General features: G+C 51.0%; 1 protein-coding gene across 1 annotated transcript in view; it reads left to right on the forward strand.

Annotated features, from left to right (window-relative positions):
* Positions 1–1,023: 1,023 nt before the first annotated feature.
* The window catches only part of JMY (junction mediating and regulatory protein, p53 cofactor), an 89,778-nt gene continuing 72,648 nt past the window's right edge, over positions 1,024–18,153 (forward strand). The window contains exon 1 of the mRNA XM_029059223.2: positions 1,024–2,021. Coding sequence (XP_028915056.1) covers positions 1,413–2,021 — 609 coding nt within the window. The 5' untranslated portion in view covers positions 1,024–1,412. The remainder of the gene's footprint in view (positions 2,022–18,153) is intronic.

An 18,153-nucleotide genomic window follows, 5' to 3' on the forward strand; every position in this document is an offset into this window, starting at 1 on the left:
ACCTGGTGACCCTGCATCTCCCCCAGCGCTTAGAACAGCGCTCTGCACATAGTAAGCGCTTAACGAATACCAACAGTATTATTAGAGAAGTGGCGTGGCTCAGTGGAAAGAGCCCGAGCTTGGGAGTCAGAGGTCATGGGTTCGAATTCCGGCTCTGCCACTTGTCAGCTGGGTGACTGTGGGCAAGCCACTTCATTTCTCTGTGCCTCAGTTCCCTCATCTGTAAAATGGGGATGAAGACTGTGAGCCTCACGAGGGACCACCTGGTGACCCTGCATCTCCCCCGGCGCTTAGAACAGCGCTCTGCACAGAGTAAGCGCTTAACAAAGACCAACACTATTATGATTATTCACTTCTCTGGGCCTCAATGACCTCATCTGGAAAATGGGGGTGCAGACTGTGAGCCTCACGAGGGACCACCTGATGACCCTGCATCTCCCCCAGCGCTTAGAACAGCGCTCTGCACATAGTGAGCGCTTAACAAATGCCAAAATTATTATTATTATTATTACTACTGCCCTGCGAGGCCGCTTCGCCTCAGAGGGAGGCGCACGGCGCATGCGCGGGGAGGGGGGGGGGGCAGGACCGGAGCCTCGGGCTGCGCGCGCCGCCACCCGCCGCGTCACCAGCGTGCCGCACGTGGCCGTGTTTACGTCCCTCGTGGAGCCCGGCGACGTCAGCGGCGGGGCGGGGGCGTCCCCTCGGCGCAGCCTTCTGCTTCTCGGGGAGGGGCGGGACAAGAAGAAGGAGCAGCAGCAGCAGCAGCAGCGAGTCGCCGCCGCCGCCGCCGCCGCCGCAGCAGCGCGGACGCTTGGAAACAAAACTCTCGCCGCCTCCCCCCCCCCCCCCCACGTGACCGCCTGAAGTACCTGCCGCGCGCCGCCTCTGAGGATGCGCGCGCAGCCCCCGAGGGGAGCCCCCGGCGCGCGCCGCCTCTGAGGGCTCGCGCCGCCTCGGAGCGGATGCGCGCGCAGCCCCTGGGGGGGGACGAGGGGGGGGGGGAAAGCGACCGGCGCCCGCTGCCTCTGAGGGGAGCCCCTGGCGCGCGGCGCCTCTGAGGGCTGCGCGCGCCGCTTGTGAGAGCCGCGGCCGGCGCGCGCTGCCTCTGGGGGCGCGCGTCTCTTCTGAGGAGAGCGACGGGCGCGCGCTGCTTGTGAGGAGAGCGACGGGCGCGCGCCGCCCGTGAGGAGAGCGACGGGCGCGCGCCGCCCGTGAGGAGAGCGACGGGAGCGCGCCGCCCGTGAGGGGACCGACGGGAGCGCGTCCCTTCTGAGGAGAGCGACGGGGCCGCGCCGCGGGGCCGCGCCCAGGCCTCCCCTCCTCCATCGCCCCGCGTGTGGAGCCCGTCGTCTCGCCCTCCCCCCCTAAGATGGCCGAGGGCGGCCGGTGAGGGTTTCGGGCGGCGGGGAGCCATGTCGGCGGCGGCGGGGGCGGCGGAGGAGCCGCTGGAGTCGGACTGGGTGGCCGTGCGGCCCCACGCCTTCGAGGAGCGGGAGAAGCACAAGTTCGTCTTCATCGTCGCCTGGAACGAGGTGGAGGGCAAGTTCGCCATCACCTGCCACAACCGCACGGCGCAGCGGCGGCGGAGCGGATCCCGCGGGCCGGAGAAGAAGAAGAAGCAGCAGCAGGAGGAGGAGGAGGAGGAGGAAGAGGAGGGTGCGGAGGAGTGCAGCTGGGCCGGCCTCTTCTCCTTCCAGGACCTGCGCGCCGTGCACCGCCAGCTGTGCTCCGTGGATTCGCGGCTGGGGCCCTGCCTGCCCGCCCTCCCCGAGGAGCCGTCGGGGCTGTGGAGCGTCCTGCTGGGCGGAGGGCCTCGCCTGCCCCGCCCCGAGGCCGACGGCCTCTGCCGCCGCCTGCAGCTCTACCTGGGACACGGGCTGGACGCCTGCGGCTGGAAGATCCTGTCCCAGGTGCTCTTCTCCGAGCCCGACGACCCCGACGAGTACTACGACAGCCTCAGCCAGCTGAGGCACGACGGCTACCAGCAGGTCCTCGGGAGGGCCAGGGCCCGCATCCAACAGGTGACCCGTCCCCACCCCACCCCGTCCCCACCCCGTCCCCGCCGTCGGCATCGGGTCTTCTGGAGAGGGGGATCCACCGGGTGATTTTCCCCCCGCCCCGCAACTGCAATGGGGACCGGGGCATTGTCCCTTCATCATAATTCATAATTAATAGTGATGAGGGGGTTTCATCAGCCCTTACGGGGTGCTCGGCACTGTGCTAAGCGCCGGAGAGGGGGATCCACCGGGTGATTCCCCCCACACACTCCCCCGGCAACTGCAGTGGGGACCGGGGCATTGCCCCTTCATCATAATTCATAGTTAATAGTGATGAAGGGGTTTGATCAGCCCTTACGGGGTGCTCGGCACTGTGCTAAGCGCCGGAGAGGGGGATCCACCGGGTGATTCCCCCCACACACTCCCCCGGCAACCGCAGTGGGGACCGGGGCATTGCCCCTTCATCATAATTCATAATTAATAGTGATGAAGGGGTTTGATCAGCCCTTACGGGGTGCTCGGCACTGTGCTAAGCGCCGGAGAGGGGGATCCACCGGGTGATTCCCCCCCCCACACTCCCCCGGCAACTGCAGTGGGGACCGGGGCATTGCCCCTTCATCATAATTCATAATTAATAGTGATGAGGGGGTTTGGTAACCCCTTACGGAGTGCCCAGCACTGTGCTAAGCCCTGAAGAGGGGGATCCACCGGGTGATTTTCCCCCCACACACTCTGCCAGCAACTGCATTGAGGAGCGGGACATTGCCCCTTCATCATAATTCATAATTGATAGTGATGAGGAGGGGGTTTGGTAAGCTCTTACGGGGTCCCCAGCACTGTCTTAAGCGCTGGAGAAGGGGGTCCACCGGGTGATTCACCCCCGCACACTCCCCCGGCAACTGCAGTGGGGACCAGGGCATTGCCCCTTCATCATAATTCATAATTAATAGTGATGAGGGGGTTTGTTAAACGCTGCCTGTGTGCCCAGCACTGTCTTAAGCGCCGGAGGGGGGCGTCCACCGGGTGATTCACCCCCGCACACTCCCCGGCAACTGCATTGAGGAGCAGGACATTGCCCCTTCATCATAATTTATAATTAATAGTGATGAGGGGGTTTGGGGAGCCCTTACGGGGTGCCCAGCACTGTGCTAAGCGCTGGAGAAGGGGGTCCACCGGGTGATTCCCCCCCGCACACTCCCCCGGCAACAGCATTGAGGAGCGGGACATTGCCCCTTCATCATCATCATAATTCATAATTCACAATGATGAGGGGGCTTTGTTAAGCGCCTCCTGTGTGCCCAGCACTGTCCCGAGCGCTGGACAATGGGATCCACCGAGTGACCCCCGCACACTCCCCCCCGGCAGTAGCAATGAGGACCGGGACATTGCCCCTTCCTCATCCCCATCATAATTCATAATTAATAGCGATGAGGAGGGGGTTTGTTAAGCGCTTCCTGTGTGCCCAACACTGTCCTGAGCGCTGGACAATGGAATCCACCAGGTGACCCCCGCATACTCCCCTCTTGGCCTCTCCAGGCAACAGCAATGAGGACCCGAGTATTGCTTCTTCATCACAATTAATAATTCATAATGATGAGGAGGGTGTTGGTTAGGCGCTTACTATGTGCCGGGCCCTGTCCCGAGCCCTGGAAAATGGTATCTGTCAAGTGCTTACTATCTGCCAAGCGCCGTTCTGAGTGCTGGAAAATGGTAGCTGTTAGAGAATGGTAGAGAAGCAGCGTGGCTCAGTGGAAAGAGCCTGGGCTTCGGAGTCAGAGGTTTTGGGTTCGACTCCCAGCCCTGCCACTTGTCAGCTGTGTGACTGTGGGCAAGTCACTTCACTTCTCTGGGCCTCAGTGACCTCATCTGTAAAATGGGGATGAAGACTGAGCCCCACGTGGGACCACCTGATTCCCCTGTGTCTACCCCAGCGCTTAGAACAGTGCTCTGCACAGAGTAAGCGCTTAACAAATACCAACATCGGTAGCTGTTAAACACTTATCTGCCAAGTGCTATTCTGGGTGCTGGAAAATGGTATCTGTTGAGCGCTAACTATCCGCCAAGCGCTGTGCTGACTGCTGGAAAATGGTATCTGTTAAGCGCTTACCACGTGCCAGGCACTGTTCTAAGCGCTGGGGTAGATCCAAGGTAATCAGGTGGTCCCACATGGGGCTCATGGCCTTCGTCCCCATTTTCCAGATGAGGTGACACCGTGGCTCAGTGGAAAGAGCCCAGGCTTTGGAGTCAGAGGTCATGAGTTCGAATCCCAGCTCTGCCACTTAGCTGTGTGACTGTGGGCAAGTCACTTCACTTCTCTGGGCCTCAGTTACCTCATCTGTAAAATGGGGATTAAGACTGTGAGCCCCATGTGGGACAACCTGATTCCCCTATGTCTACCCAAGCGCTTAGAACAGTGCTCTGCACATAGTAAGCGCTTAACAAATACCAACATTATTATTAATTGTGGAAGTGGCTTTCCCACGGTCACACTGCAGGCAAACGGTGGAGCCAGGATGGAGACCCGCGTCCTCCGACTCCCAAGCCCGGGCTCTCGCCCCTAAGCCACGTTGCCGAGTGACTTGCCCAAGGTGGCCCGGCGGACCGGGGGGTGGAGCCGGGTTTGGAGCCCCCGACCTTCTGACTCCCGGGCACTGGCCCCGGCGCCGTGCCCCTTCTCTGTCCCCACTTTACAGGTGAGGGAACTGAGGCCCAGAGAAGTCAAGCGACGGGCCCAAAGTCACACAGCTTGATCGGTGGCGGAGTCAGGATTAGAACCCGCGACCTCTGACTCCCAAGCCCGCGCTCTTGCCGCTAGGCCACGCTGCTTGGACAGCCATTGAAAAGCGGCACGGAGGGTCGGGGACTCTGAACCCGGCTCCACCACTGGTCTGCTGGGTGCCCTTGGGCGAGTCACTTCTCTGGGCCTCAGTGACCTCGTCTGTAAAATGGGAATTGAGACTGAGCCCCAGGTGGGACAGGGTTCGCGTCCAACCTGATTTGCTGGTATCCAACCCAGCCCTTAGTACAGTGCCCGGCACATAGTAAGCGCTTAACAAATACCCTAATAATTATTATTATTAGAGGAAAGCGGCGTGGCCCAGTGGCCAGAGCCCAGGCCTGGGCGTCAGGGGTCGTGGGTTCTAATCCCGGCTCCACCGCTTCTCTGCTGTGGGACCTGGAGCAAGTCACTTCACTGTGGGAACCGACGGGGACTGCGTCCGACCTGATTACCTTGTATTTCTCTCCTCACTTAGAACCGTGCTTGGCACACAGCGCCTGACGTACCATTATAATTATCATTATTATTATGATGATGATGACGATGGTGTTTGTGAAGCGCTTACTAGGCACCGGGAACCGTACTAAGCGCTGGGGTGGAGCCAAGCAAATTGGGTTGGACGCAGTCCCTGCCCCGCGTAGGGCTCGCAATCCTCATTTTACAGATGAGGTCACGGAAGCACAGAGAATAAGAAGAATATTAATGATGATATTTGGGAAGCGTTTACTGTCTGCCAAGTAAGCACTGTGCTGAGCGCTGGGGTAGACTCCAGGTAATCAGGTTGTCCCCCATGGGGCTCACAGTCTTAATCCCCATTTTACAGATGAGGTGACCGAGGCCCAGGGACGTGAGGTGGCTTGCCCAAGATCACACAGCAAAGTGGCAGAGCCAGGATTAGAATTTATTATTGTTATCGTCATTATTGTGGTTAAGAGCTTACTATGTGCCAAACACTGTTCTACACCCTGGGGTAGATGCAGGGTAATCAGGTTGTCCCACGTGGGGCTCACATTCTCAATCCCTATTTTACAGATGAGGTCACGGAGGCGCAGAGAATAATAATAACAATAATGATGGTATTTTAAGCGCTTACTCTGTGCCAAGCACTGTCCTAAGCACTGGGGTAGATATCAGGTTCCCGGACACAGTCCCTGTCCTTCAGTCGTATCAATTGAGCACTTTGTGTGCAAAGCACTGGAGAAAATGCAATAAAGAGAGACAATCCCTGCCCGCAGCGAGCTCCCGGTCTGGGCGGGGGGATTCCCCAGTCTCAAGCCCCGTATTTTAGAGACGAGGTAACCGAGGCTCGGAGAAGTAAAGTGACTTGCCCAAGATTACGCAACAGACAAGTGGAGGAGCCGGGATTAGAACCCAGGGCCTTCTGATTCCCCAGCCTGGGCTCTGTCCACTGCACCATGCTGCTTCTCATGGGTGCGAGAGTCCTTGGACCAAGCAGTTGGGAGAGTACGGGAGAAAAGAGTTGGTAGACACCTTCCCCGACCACTCCGCAATCGGTCGTGTGGATTGCGCCCTTACTCTGTGCAAGACCCCTGTACTAAGTGCTTGGGAGAGTACGGTATTACAGGGTTGGTGAGACAGACATTAATACGAATTACAGCTATTTACGTACCTTCTGTGGGGCGGAAGGTAGGGTGATTTGAAAAGGGTACAGATCCAAGAGAGAGAGAGCACCCACTGCCATTTGCCCCATCCTCTCTGACAGGTTTTATTAATAATAATAAGTGGTATTAAGTGCTTACAGTGTGTCAAGCACCGTTCTAATCCCTGGGGTGATACAAGATCACCAGGCCCCTCGTAGGTTTCACGTTCATTATGGGCAGGGAATGCGTCTGTTATATTGTTATACTGCGCTCTTCCGAGCGCTTAGTACAGTGTTCTGCACACAGTAAGCGCTCAATAGATACTAGAAAAACAGGCATGGAATCCCCATAGGTTAGGGAACTGAGGCCCAGAGAAGTGAAGTGCCTTTCCCAAGGTCACAGGGGAGGCAAGTGGCAGAGCCGGGATTAGAACCCAGGTCCTCCGACTCCCAGGCTTGTGCTTTTTCCCTCAGGCCACACGGCTTCTTCAGCTCCTAATTCAGCGTTGTCGGTGGAGCGCCCCAGAAAGGCTTGTAATCCCCACCCGGCCACTCTCCCGGTGGGTGACCCTGGGCCAGTCGCTTCGCTTCTCGGTGCCTCGGTTTCCTCCGCTGTGAAGTGGAGATTCAGTATCGCTCCTTCCTCCCGTTTACACGGTGAGCCCGACGAGGGAAAGGCAGAGTGGCCAACCTCATTTGTCTTGCGTCTACCCCGGCGCTCAGTACGGCGCTCGCGAGGCACGGAGTAAGCGCGTGACAAATACCATTAAGCCCCCGCTGCGATGGGAGGTTCATCCCCGGTGCTTTCTTTCTGCCACTTTGATGAGGTGGCAATAAAGGAAGGCTCTCGGACTCCTTTCCCGGACTGTCGATGTGCCGGTGGCGTTTGCGCGTGGCTCCCGTCCAAGCTTCCCGGGTGGTCCCGGACACTCAGTCAAGGGAATTTACTGAACACTTACTCTCTGCAGAGCACTCCACTAAATTCTTGGGAGAGTAAAGTCGAGTTGGCTGACGGGATCCTGGCCGGACAGCCACTTGCCTATTTATAAAAAAGGAAATGTAATACCTACTCTCTTTCTTCTTTCCGGGGCTGGGTAAGTTAATTAGCCGACATCAGGTGCTTTTTTTAAGTCACCGGAGAAAGGGGATGTGTAAATTGATTTTATTTTTTTTTAAAAAAGGGTGTTGCTAACCCCAGCCATTGAGACCCTTCAAAACTTTCAGGGCCGTTTAAGTCATTGGAGAAAGGGGATGTGTAAATTGATTTATTTTTTTTTTAAAGCGTGTTGCTAACCCCAGCCTTTGAGACCCTATAAACTTTCAGTGCTTTTTTAAGTCACTGGAGAAAGGGGATGTGTAAATAGATTTATTTTTTCTTAAAGGGTGTTGCTAACCCCAGCCTTTGAAACCGTTCAGAACTTTCAGGAATGATTTTTCCCAGCCGTCAAACTTCCATCCCTTCTCGTGGTGTGCGTCGTACCACCCCAAGTAGGTGTGAGGGTAGTGGTGGGCCTGACCGATGCTCTCGGCTCCGTTCGCCCCTCTCGTGAAGTAACTGGGGCCCAGTTTAAAAGAGCCCTGCCTGCCCCTCTGCATGCAGTCCGGCCGACTGCCCGGCAGAATGAAAGTGGAGCAACAGAGGCTATTTAATATTAAAGGTTTTCTACACCTCGGGAGAGTTCTCAGAAACTTGGTGGGAGAAGCTGGAGGGTGGGGTAGGGGAGCTAAGGTTTCATCTGATTCCCTTTAAGTCCTTCTGACCATCTGTTTCCTTGAGATACCTGTTACTGGAGAAGAATGTATACTCCGGCACTTAGTAAAAGGAGATCCCGACAGCTGAACCTCTTCGCGTGAAATAACGTAGAGAAAGAAACTTTAGTTTTAACGTATCTGGAGAGCAGTGAACACAAATATATTACAGACTCCTGGTCGTTGGGAGCTCGACGCTTAAATATATATCGCCCCAACGTGAATCAGTCGGGCAGTGGTAGTTATCGAGCCCTTACTGTACGGAGAGAACATTGTACTAAGTGCTTGGGAGAAAATAATAGAATAGAGTTGGTAGATCAATAACCTGCCCACAAGGAGCTCCCAGTCTAGAGGGATTCGAGTTTCATTAAGAGTTATGAAGTCCTGGCTTTTCCTAATGGGAGTTTCAGGCAGATTTCCTTAGAATAGCCGATGCAGTGTTTTTACAAGCACCATCCCCATAAATTGAAAACCATATATTTGTTCTAATGAATGTTCTTATCCAGAGATAATTACATGGCTATTACAACACTTCTTTTGTTTTTATCCCCTCCCTCCCCCCACTGCAAGGAGTCTCTGCTGTAGTCTCTACTAGTTATGTTTCCAGGCGTGTGAGATGTCTGTCTTTTATCCCCCTGTGTTTTTTCAGGGGAAAAAGCGTTGCTTCCCTCTGATGCTTGCTTCCCTTCCTTTGGTTTCGCGTTATTTTTATCTCTACCTATTCTTCCTTCTCTTTCCCCACCTCCTCCCCCACCCCCTTTTTTTTTTCTACCTGGTCTAAATACAGACTAGGTCTTCCTGTCGTTCTCCCTTATTTGCATTACTTTTATTTCTTCTTCTCGCCCCCGTGCCGTCTTGACTGTTTGTCTTCTGATATTAACCATCTTATTTAACTCGATTCCACATCTTTCTCTCCCTTTTCAACTACCTGTCTGATTAAGAAAACGCAAATTATCCCAAAGTTTTAGGCAACACAGGTGAAGAAGAACCAAGGGAATAAATAAGGAAAATTCAGGCTAGCAATGTCAAGCAAATTAATCCTAGCAAATCCAGGGAAATACATAACTTGGACTTTGCTGATGTTTCCTAGGGAATAATGAAACGTTCAGGTTTTTATTGCCAAGTGAACTTGTGCGTGTTGAGAGAGAGAATTCATTTTGGACCCAGCCCCAGGATGTCAGGATCCTAGGAGAAACCTGGTTGGTGGAACCACATTTATAGACTATGGTGTCAAGCATAGATGCACACAAACATAATTGTAGCAGAGTTCTTTAACTGTATGTGTGTGTACACATATGCATAATTACGTGTTTAACTCTAGCAAGGTTCCAGACAGCCTAGATTCCTGTGCTCGTGGCCGGTTTTACAGAGCATAGGTAATGAAATTACCTACTTGAGCGCAGAGGAGTCGTGCATCCATTTTCTAGTTATTTCCAAATAAGTATGGCACCAGGGGAGGGAGAAGAGAAGGACCAGTGGATTTAGGGGTGCCGGGGAGATGTGCGGTCTGGAGCTGCTGAGGGACTAAGACAAGAGGGGAGAAAGCAAAGGGAAGAGGAGCGGAGCACCTGAGGAGCAGTGTTGCCCAGTGGATAGAGCACGGGTCTGGGAGTCGGAAGGAGCTGGGATCTAATCCCGGCTCCACCACCTGTCTGCCGTGTGACCTTGGGCAAGTCACCTCGGTTCTCTGGGCCTCAGTTTCCTCATCTGTAAAATGGGGATTAAGACTGTGAGCCCCATGTGGGACGAGGACTATGTCCAGATTAACTTCCATCTACCCCAACGGTTAGTATAGTGCCTGCGGTGTAATAAGCATTTTTTAAAATGCCCCTGGGGTGTAATAAGCATTTTTTAAAATGCCCCTTTTTAAAAAAAAAAAATAAGGAAATAGGGGAGGAAAGGTGAACGAAAGATGACAGGCTGCTCGGACCTCGGAAGGGACCCAGAGAGGAACGAGATCAGGATTACAAAATCAGGGAAAGACAAGAATGTTGAGTGGAGGCAGCAAATCAGTCAGGAGTATTTATTGAGCACCTACTGTGAGCAGAGGGTTGTATAGAACGCTTGAGAGAGTGTAACGGAGGTAAGAGACGCAGTTCCTGCCCTCTGGGAACTTCACACAGGGGAGGCAGAACCCAAAATATTTACAGGTAAAAGGAAAGTGGGACTGGAAAGATGGTTAGGTGAAAAAGTGTATGTAGAGGAGAGTCTGTAACTGGATATGTACAAAAAGTACTACTGGTTAGCGTAAGTGATGAGGCAGTAGCAGGGGAGATGTGATCTGGGAAGAAGAAAGATAATGAGAGGAATGTAGTTAGAGAAGATGAGATGAGGTACCAGAGTGGGACAAAGGGGAGGAGAGTAATGAGAGGAGAGAGTGACAGGTAGTGAGGAAAGTAATGGAAAAAGGCAGGAAGAAGAGTCTTGTCTGGATCAGGTTGGGTTAGGGATCTCTCCCGTCCCCCACCCCAGCAATCCAGTCGGTGGGCTGCGCCGCCCCGGTTCTTCTCCCTTGCAGACTGGAGAATGCAGTTCACCTGCGAACTTGCCGTCTTTATGTGGCAGCATTCCCAGACTTGGAAACTGGGAATATTGGGGTGTTGGAGTTTGGGGTGGGCTAAAACTGGGTGTGGCCCGGGCCAGGTATGAGGAGGAGAGCCAAGCAGGAAACGGGGGAAGGAACTAAGGGAAAGACAAGAGAAAGTACAGCGGCTGTGAAACCTGAGCAGAGAGTGGCTACTCACTTCCGCCAGTTTTAGGTATTCTGTGAAACTGCACATACTGTCGTTACTGTGTTCTTGGAAAATGCTGTTGAGTGAAATGGTTGCTTCTGGATTGAGTCCATGAAAAAAGAAAGGCGTTGGATCTCAAGGTCTCCCTTTGGATTAGTCAGGTATTTACTTGTTCTATGAGAGAGAAGTTTGGAGCATCCTGCTTCCTTCTCTTCCCCCACCCCAAACTTTGACTCCCTATTTCCTACAGTCCATCATCTCGTGACCCGAGTCCTCTTCCCCAATGTCCTTATTCCTGTTTTATCTTCTAGGAATGCCCCTGCTGGGGTCCTTAGAATGTTGTGCTGCCTGAGTCTTGCCTTCCCAGCGCCCCTAAATTCCCGATTCCCCCTCTCGTAAGTCAGATCATTAAAATGCTTGTTGATATGTGCACATACTGAAGCGCTCAGTAAATGTGATTGAGGACGATGTGAGTCTTCTAATATTCCAAGCATAGTCAAATGACCATGTATTCTCCTTATCCATATGCCTTCTCCCTGATGCTTGGACCGCTTTTTTGAAAGGTCATTCTGGCCACAACTCCCCACCCCTCAAAACCTCCTTGTCAAGCAGAAATTCCTGACAGCTTTGAGGCGCTCACCCTATCCTCTCCTTCGTGCATATCCCGTTCACCTCAGCTCATAAGTTCCTCTTAAGTGTGCCTCTTTCTCATCTTCCGATGCCAACCACCTTCTCACCCCCACCCCCCCTTGCCTAAAACTCTTGTCTGTCTTCGTGTCTTCAAAGCCATTTTAAAATCACAACTCAGCCAGGAGACCCTTCCTGATGTATTTCTAATATCCCCACTCATATTCCCCTCTCCGACCATTATTTCACAGGAGGGCCAGGTAAGCACTCCCAGTCTCCCGTAATACTTACGAACGTATTTTGCGTACTCTATCACTTCCTCTTAACTGTAATTTATTTTAGAGTACGTTCCCCTAGACTGTGAGCTCTTTGAGGACGGAGACCACGTCTACCGATTCAATTATATTCTCTCAATTGCTTACCACATGGCCCGCAGAGGGCTCAATAAATCCTATTGTTGGATTATGAGGTTCTCAATATCAAATCTTTGTTCTATCAAGGTTTTGCAGGTAGATGATTGTCTTTTGTGTTGAAACAATGAGGCCACTCTGAGGGAACTTTATCAGCTGTGGCCGAAAAAATCAGTACATCAGTCGATCAGTGGTACTTTTGAGCGCTTACTGTATGCCAAGAACTGTGCTCAGCATTGGGGAGACCACCATCGAGTTAGTAAACCTGTTCTCTTCAGGATTTTTGCAATCTAGCAGTGGAAGCAGACACCCAAATAAATTACCGGTAGGGGAGACAACCAAATATAAGGGTCCTGTAAGTAAGGGCTGGGGCAGTGGACCTTGGCGGGGTGAACACCTAACGTGTCCAGTAAACCTCTGGGCTCTCGCTTCTACACTGTGCCCATAAGTATTGCCTTTGGCAGGCTGCCCGCCTTTGGTCTTTGAGGTATCTGGGTCTGTTTTCGATTCTTCCTCTTAGTCTCCCACTATTCCTGAAGTCTGTGGCCAAAAAGCCCACCCCATTTCCATTTGGATGATGTGATGGAGAAGGATATGGAAGAATTCACTCAAATTCAACTCTCCATAGCAACCCTGGCCGAGTGGAAAGAGCATGGGCCTGGGAATCAGAGGGCATGGGTTCTAATCCCGTCTCCGTCCATCTGCCGTCAGACATAGGGCAAGTCACTTAACTTCTCTGTGCCTCAGTTACCTCATCTGTTAATCGGGATTAAGACTGAGGCCCTTGTGGGACGGGGACTGCCCAACCTGATTATCCTGTATCTGCTTCAGCATTTAGAACAGTGATTGGCAAATAGCAAGTGCTTAACAAATACCATAATTCTTGTATAATTATTCTTACCCTTAGAGTATTTAGTTCTCTCACATCACGAAGGTTGTCTCTTTGGGACCAGGTAAGAGTGTGCATTTAAACACAAGAACGTTCAATTAATCAGTCAGGAGTATTTAATAATAATAATGTTGGTATTTGTTAATAATAATCTTGGTATTTGTTAAGCACTTACTATGTGCAGAGCACTGTTCTAAGTGCTGGGGTAGATACAGGGTAATCAGGTTGTCCTACGTGAGGCTCACGGTTAATCCCCATTTTACAGATGAGGTAACTGAGGCACAGAGAAATTAAGTGACTTGCCCACAGGCACACAGCTGACAAGTGGCAGGGCTGGGATTCGAACCCATGACCTCTGACTCCCAAGCCCGGGCTCTTTCCACTGAGCCACGCTGCTTCTCTGTTATTTCTTGAGCCCTTACTGTGTGCAGAGCACCAAACTAAGAATTTGGAAGAGTACAACAGAGTAAATGGATGTGCTCTCTGTCGCGAAGGACTAGGTGTGGAGACAGACAGTGAAATAAATTGCAGGTGAGGAAAGCAACCGAGGACAATAATAGTAATAATTATAATATTTCTTAAACATTTATTTGCCAGACATGTACTAAGTGCTGTAGTGAATATGATAAATCATCTGGGGCACAGTCCCTCTCCCACCTGGGACTCAATCCCCATTTGACAGATGAGGTAACTGAGGCACAGTGAAGTGACTTGCCCAAGGTCACACAGCGGATAGGTACCCAAATGCTGTGGAACGACTATAGGTGAGTGTTTTAAGGGGTAGGACTAAGTGCATAGGTGAAGCAGTAGGGAGGGAAAACAGGGTGGGGAGATGAGGGATTTGTTCTAAGTGCTGGTGTAGGTACCAGACAATCAGGTTGGACACAGTCCCTATTCCATGTGGGGCTCACATGCCTATCCCCATTTTAGAGATGAGGGAACTGAGGCCGAGAAAATGAAGTGACTTGCCCAAGGTCACACAGCAGACACGTGGCGCAGCCGGGATTAGAACCCAGCTCCTTCCGACCCCCAAGCCCATGCTTTGTCCACTGAGCCTCGCTTCTTCTCTATTACATTATACTAGGGAAGCTTCGTTTTAGAAACCAGAAAACCTTTAGATCCTCTGCAGATATTCATGTATTGGATCCCTAAAATCGAGCGAAAAGGAATCCCAAGCTATACTATCGTGTGGTGTAGACTCCGGAAAGGATTGCAGCATTTTTCCATGAAATTGCTTCTTTCTGTTGCCCTTTGGCAGACTTGCAGCACGGTGCGACTTGGTGGCAATCACAGGCGGGCAGAACCATATTTAAATGGGTTTGGATCGCTTGTGGGTGCAAAATCCTTCAAAAAGTGGCATTTCGCTGTGCAGTCGGCTGCCGAGAGGCCATTTTTCATCCTGCCGGTTGTGCTGTTTAATGCAGAGATTGCCCTAATGCCTTGAACCTCATCTTATAAATGACTTTCACTGTGGGCTCGTCCTGCACTTTAGTGGGAAGGTTGCCCTTGAATGGCTGTTAACGATTAAAAGTGTTTTTGAAGTGCCTTCTTGTACATCCGGGTTAAAGTGGACCTTATCCCTCTTCAGAGTTAGTTTTTTGTGGGCCCGTTTTGGGTTGTGGACAGGGCTTGACATACTGTACACTTAATAAGTAATCGTGCTGATGAGGGCTTGCAAAAATATACTGAAGAAGCCCTGGCTCGGTTTTTCTTCCTCTCTCTGCCATGGTTTGGGAGACTGGGGGTGTCACTGACACCTCAGAATATTATCTTCCCTTTCTCCCCCGAGCCCAGGATTCATTGACAGCCGAAGTTACCGCAAGGGTATCGGGGTTGACCCAGGCAGAGGTGGGAGAATGGGTGTATCGGATCTGAACTTACCACCTCAGTTTTTTTTCCATATTAAAAATTGGGTTCACCTTCTATTCAATCATTTTATTCCTTAAAAACTCCTCCCCAGCTGGAAGCAAAAGGGAGCCTGTGGATTAGACTGTCAGCTCACTGTGGGCAGGGAACACGCCTCCCGACTCTGTTGTTGTCTCCCAAACGCTAAATTCTGCACAAAATAAGCACTCAGTAAATGAGGATTCTTCTAGTTCAGTTCCAGACCTTAAAACTGCCCCAAAGTATGATAGCTTCTACCATTGAGACATCACTAAATTACTGTTTCCTGCGTTTTTAAATGTGGTGTTCATTAAGCGCTTCATGGGTGACGAAGCACCATGCTCAGTGCTGGGGTAGATCCAGGTAATCAGGCTGGACACAGTTTCCCTCTCACACGGGGCTCACAGCCTAAGAAGAGGGAAGAGCAGATCTCCTGATCTCCATTTTAGGGATGAGGATACGGAGGCACAGGGTAATTAAATGATTTGCCAAAAGTCACAAAGCAGATTAGAGGCCGAGCTGGGATTAGAGCAGTGGTTTTCTGCCGAGTGGCTAATTGGAGAAGTATTGTGGAGGCTTTAGAAAGAGTCTTGTGAATTACGGATAATTTAAATAAGTATAATTAGAGCTCATCTCCTGAGTGGGAAACCCTGGGGTTAAGGTTGCAAATCGGTAATACTCAAGGTGGAGTACGGAGAAGACTTTGGAGTCTTTAACTTTTGAACAAGTTTAGGCAAAGATGTAGAGACGGTTGAGGTTTGGAAGTGTTTACAGGTACAAGATGACGTAATAGGAATTCTCTCTCCTACCTTCTGAGACCTTGATGTGACAAAGACAAAGCGTACTTCTAATATACCGGTCAGGAAGGTTAAAACGTTAAAAATACCATTTTTATTTGCCAGCACAAATGGTTTTGAACAAGAAAGGTGGTAGATCACTGAAGTGAAGTTTGTTTTAAACTTATCACAGTTTTCATGAACTTTCATTATCAGGATTTGGTATTCACATTGCAAGATCCGCCCTTTCCTCTCCACCCAAACGGCTACCTTACTATTACGGGCTCTCGTTATATCCCGGCTAGACTACTGTGTCAGCCTTCTCTCTGACCTCCCTTCCTCCTCTCTCGCCCCGCTCCGGTCTATTCTTCACTCCGCTGCCCGGCTCATCTTCCCGCAGAAACGATCTGGACATGTCACTCCCCTTCTTAAACAACTCCAGTGGTTGCCTATCGACCTCCGCTCCAAACAAAAACTCCTCACTCTAGGCTTCGAGGCTCTCCGTCACCTCGCCCCTTCCTACCTCTCCTCCCTTCTCTCTTTCTACCGCCCACCCCGCACGCTCCGCTCCTCCGCCGCCCACCTCCTCGCCGTCCCTCGGTCTCGCCTATCCCGCCGTCGACCCCCGGGTCACGTCCTCCCGCGGTCCCGGAACGCCCTCCCTCCTCACCTCCGCCAAACTGATTCTCTTTCCCTCTTCAAAACCTTACTTAAAAATCACCTCCTCCAAGAGGCGTTCCCAGACTGAGCTCCTCTTCCCCCTCTACTCCCTCTGCCATCTCCCCTTCACCTCTCCGCAGCTTAAGCCTCATTTTCCCCTTTTCCCTCTGCTCCTCCACCTCTCCCTTCCCATCCCCACAGCACTGTACTCGTCCGCTCAACTGTATATATTTTCGTTACCCTATTTATTTTGTTAATGAATTGTACATCGCCTCGATTCTATTTAGTTGCCATCGGTTTTTACGAGATGTTCTTCCCCTCGACGCTGTTTAGTGCCATTGTTCTCGTCTGTCCGTCTCCCCCGATTAGACCGTAAGCCCGTCAAACGGCAGGGACTGTCTCTATCTGTTGCCGACTTGTTCATCCCAAGCGCTTAGTACAGTGCTCTGCACATAGTAAGCGCTCAATAAATACTATTGAATGAATGAAAGTATAATTCAGAGGGCTGAACCTTTTTTTTTCAGTTCTCTCTGCTCTAGAGCAGCAGAATTAGAGTCTGGGTTAAATAGAATCAAGACATGATCCAGTACAGGTTAAACAAGTTCTAATAATGCAAGGGCTTCATATCCAGAAATAATCACATGGCTTCTGCTATAATAGTGAGATGGAGGTGATGTAATAATAATGATAGTGGCATTTGTTAAGCACTTACTGTGTGCTCTGCACTGAGGGAAGGGCTGGGGTAGATTCAAGCTAATGGGGCTTACATTCTGATAGGAGAGAGAACAGGTATCGAATTCCCATTTTGCAGATGAGGGAACTGAGGCTCGGAGAAGTGAAGTGACTCCACCCAAGTTAAGAATTAGGTGATGTTTGATTGGCCCTTGCACAGAGAAGCAGCGTGGCTCAGTGGAAAGAGCCTGGGCTTGGGAGTCAGAGGTCGTGGGTTCTAATCCCAGCTCTGCCACTTGCCAGCTGTGTGACTTAGGGCAAGTCAGTTAACTTCTCTGTGCCTCAGTTCCCTCATCTGTAAAATGGGGATTAAGATGGTGAGCCCCACGCGGGACAACCTGATCACTTTGTATCCCCCCCGCACTTATAACGCTGCTTTGCACATAGTCATCACTTAACAAATACCATTATTATTATTTATTCATAATCTACCTTAGACCTGATTGAGGAGAGAAAGAGTGTTACGGGGTGATTAATATAGTGCCTTGTAACATAAAAATTCGCTCAGGAATGCGCTTGCCCTATGTAGACCTAATGTATCTGTTCAGTCCCAGGACAACTAATTTCAGCCTGTATTATTTCTTTCTACTCGGGGCCAATCAGATATAGTCCAGATTTGAATCATCAGTGAGGTTCCCAGTCTTAGTTTGGTCCAAGTGTGTGGGGCAAATGGAGCAAAAATATTCTATTTCCGAGACAGCCCTTCTTGTCTCATAACAAACATCCTTTGAAGTGGAGTTGAATTCCAAATCCCAGTACTATCAGCTAGAATAATCATTTCCTACCAAAGATTGTGGCAAATCCGAAAGAACGTCCTTCAGTTTGTGTTTTAAATTGGACCGTTGGATCCTAAACAAAAGCTACTTTTGAATTTGTGAAAGCACTCCTCGAAGAGTGCGCTTTGGTTCCTATAAGTGTATATGAGTAAGGATCGTGAACAGTTTCTGAAGATGCTTTCTAGCTACCCTTAGTCCTAAAAGCAGAAGTAGAAGTCAAAGTAAAGTTTCATTTATCATTTGGGAGATCAGAGTCAGTAGTTCAAGGATTTTTCACCCCTATTCAAGCTTAAGAGGATTTGAAATGCTTATTGGTTTCATCAAAGAAAGAAGCCTTTAAAACCGACTTAAAATACTGGTAGAACTTGTCACTTGAATCAATACATTTTCTCCCCTCTTCTGGAAACTTGATTATAGAGGGGATGAGCTCTGGTATCCTGACATAAAGGGCCTGTTCCTACTGTTTGTATACAGTTTTGTCTGTCCACCCCATTAGGTCATAAGCTCCTGAATCAGTCAATCAGTGGTATTTATTGAGCACC

The sequence above is a fragment of the Ornithorhynchus anatinus genome, chromosome 1 (assembly GCF_004115215.2).
Source record: "Ornithorhynchus anatinus isolate Pmale09 chromosome 1, mOrnAna1.pri.v4, whole genome shotgun sequence".
Taxonomy (NCBI): domain Eukaryota; kingdom Metazoa; phylum Chordata; class Mammalia; order Monotremata; family Ornithorhynchidae; genus Ornithorhynchus; species Ornithorhynchus anatinus.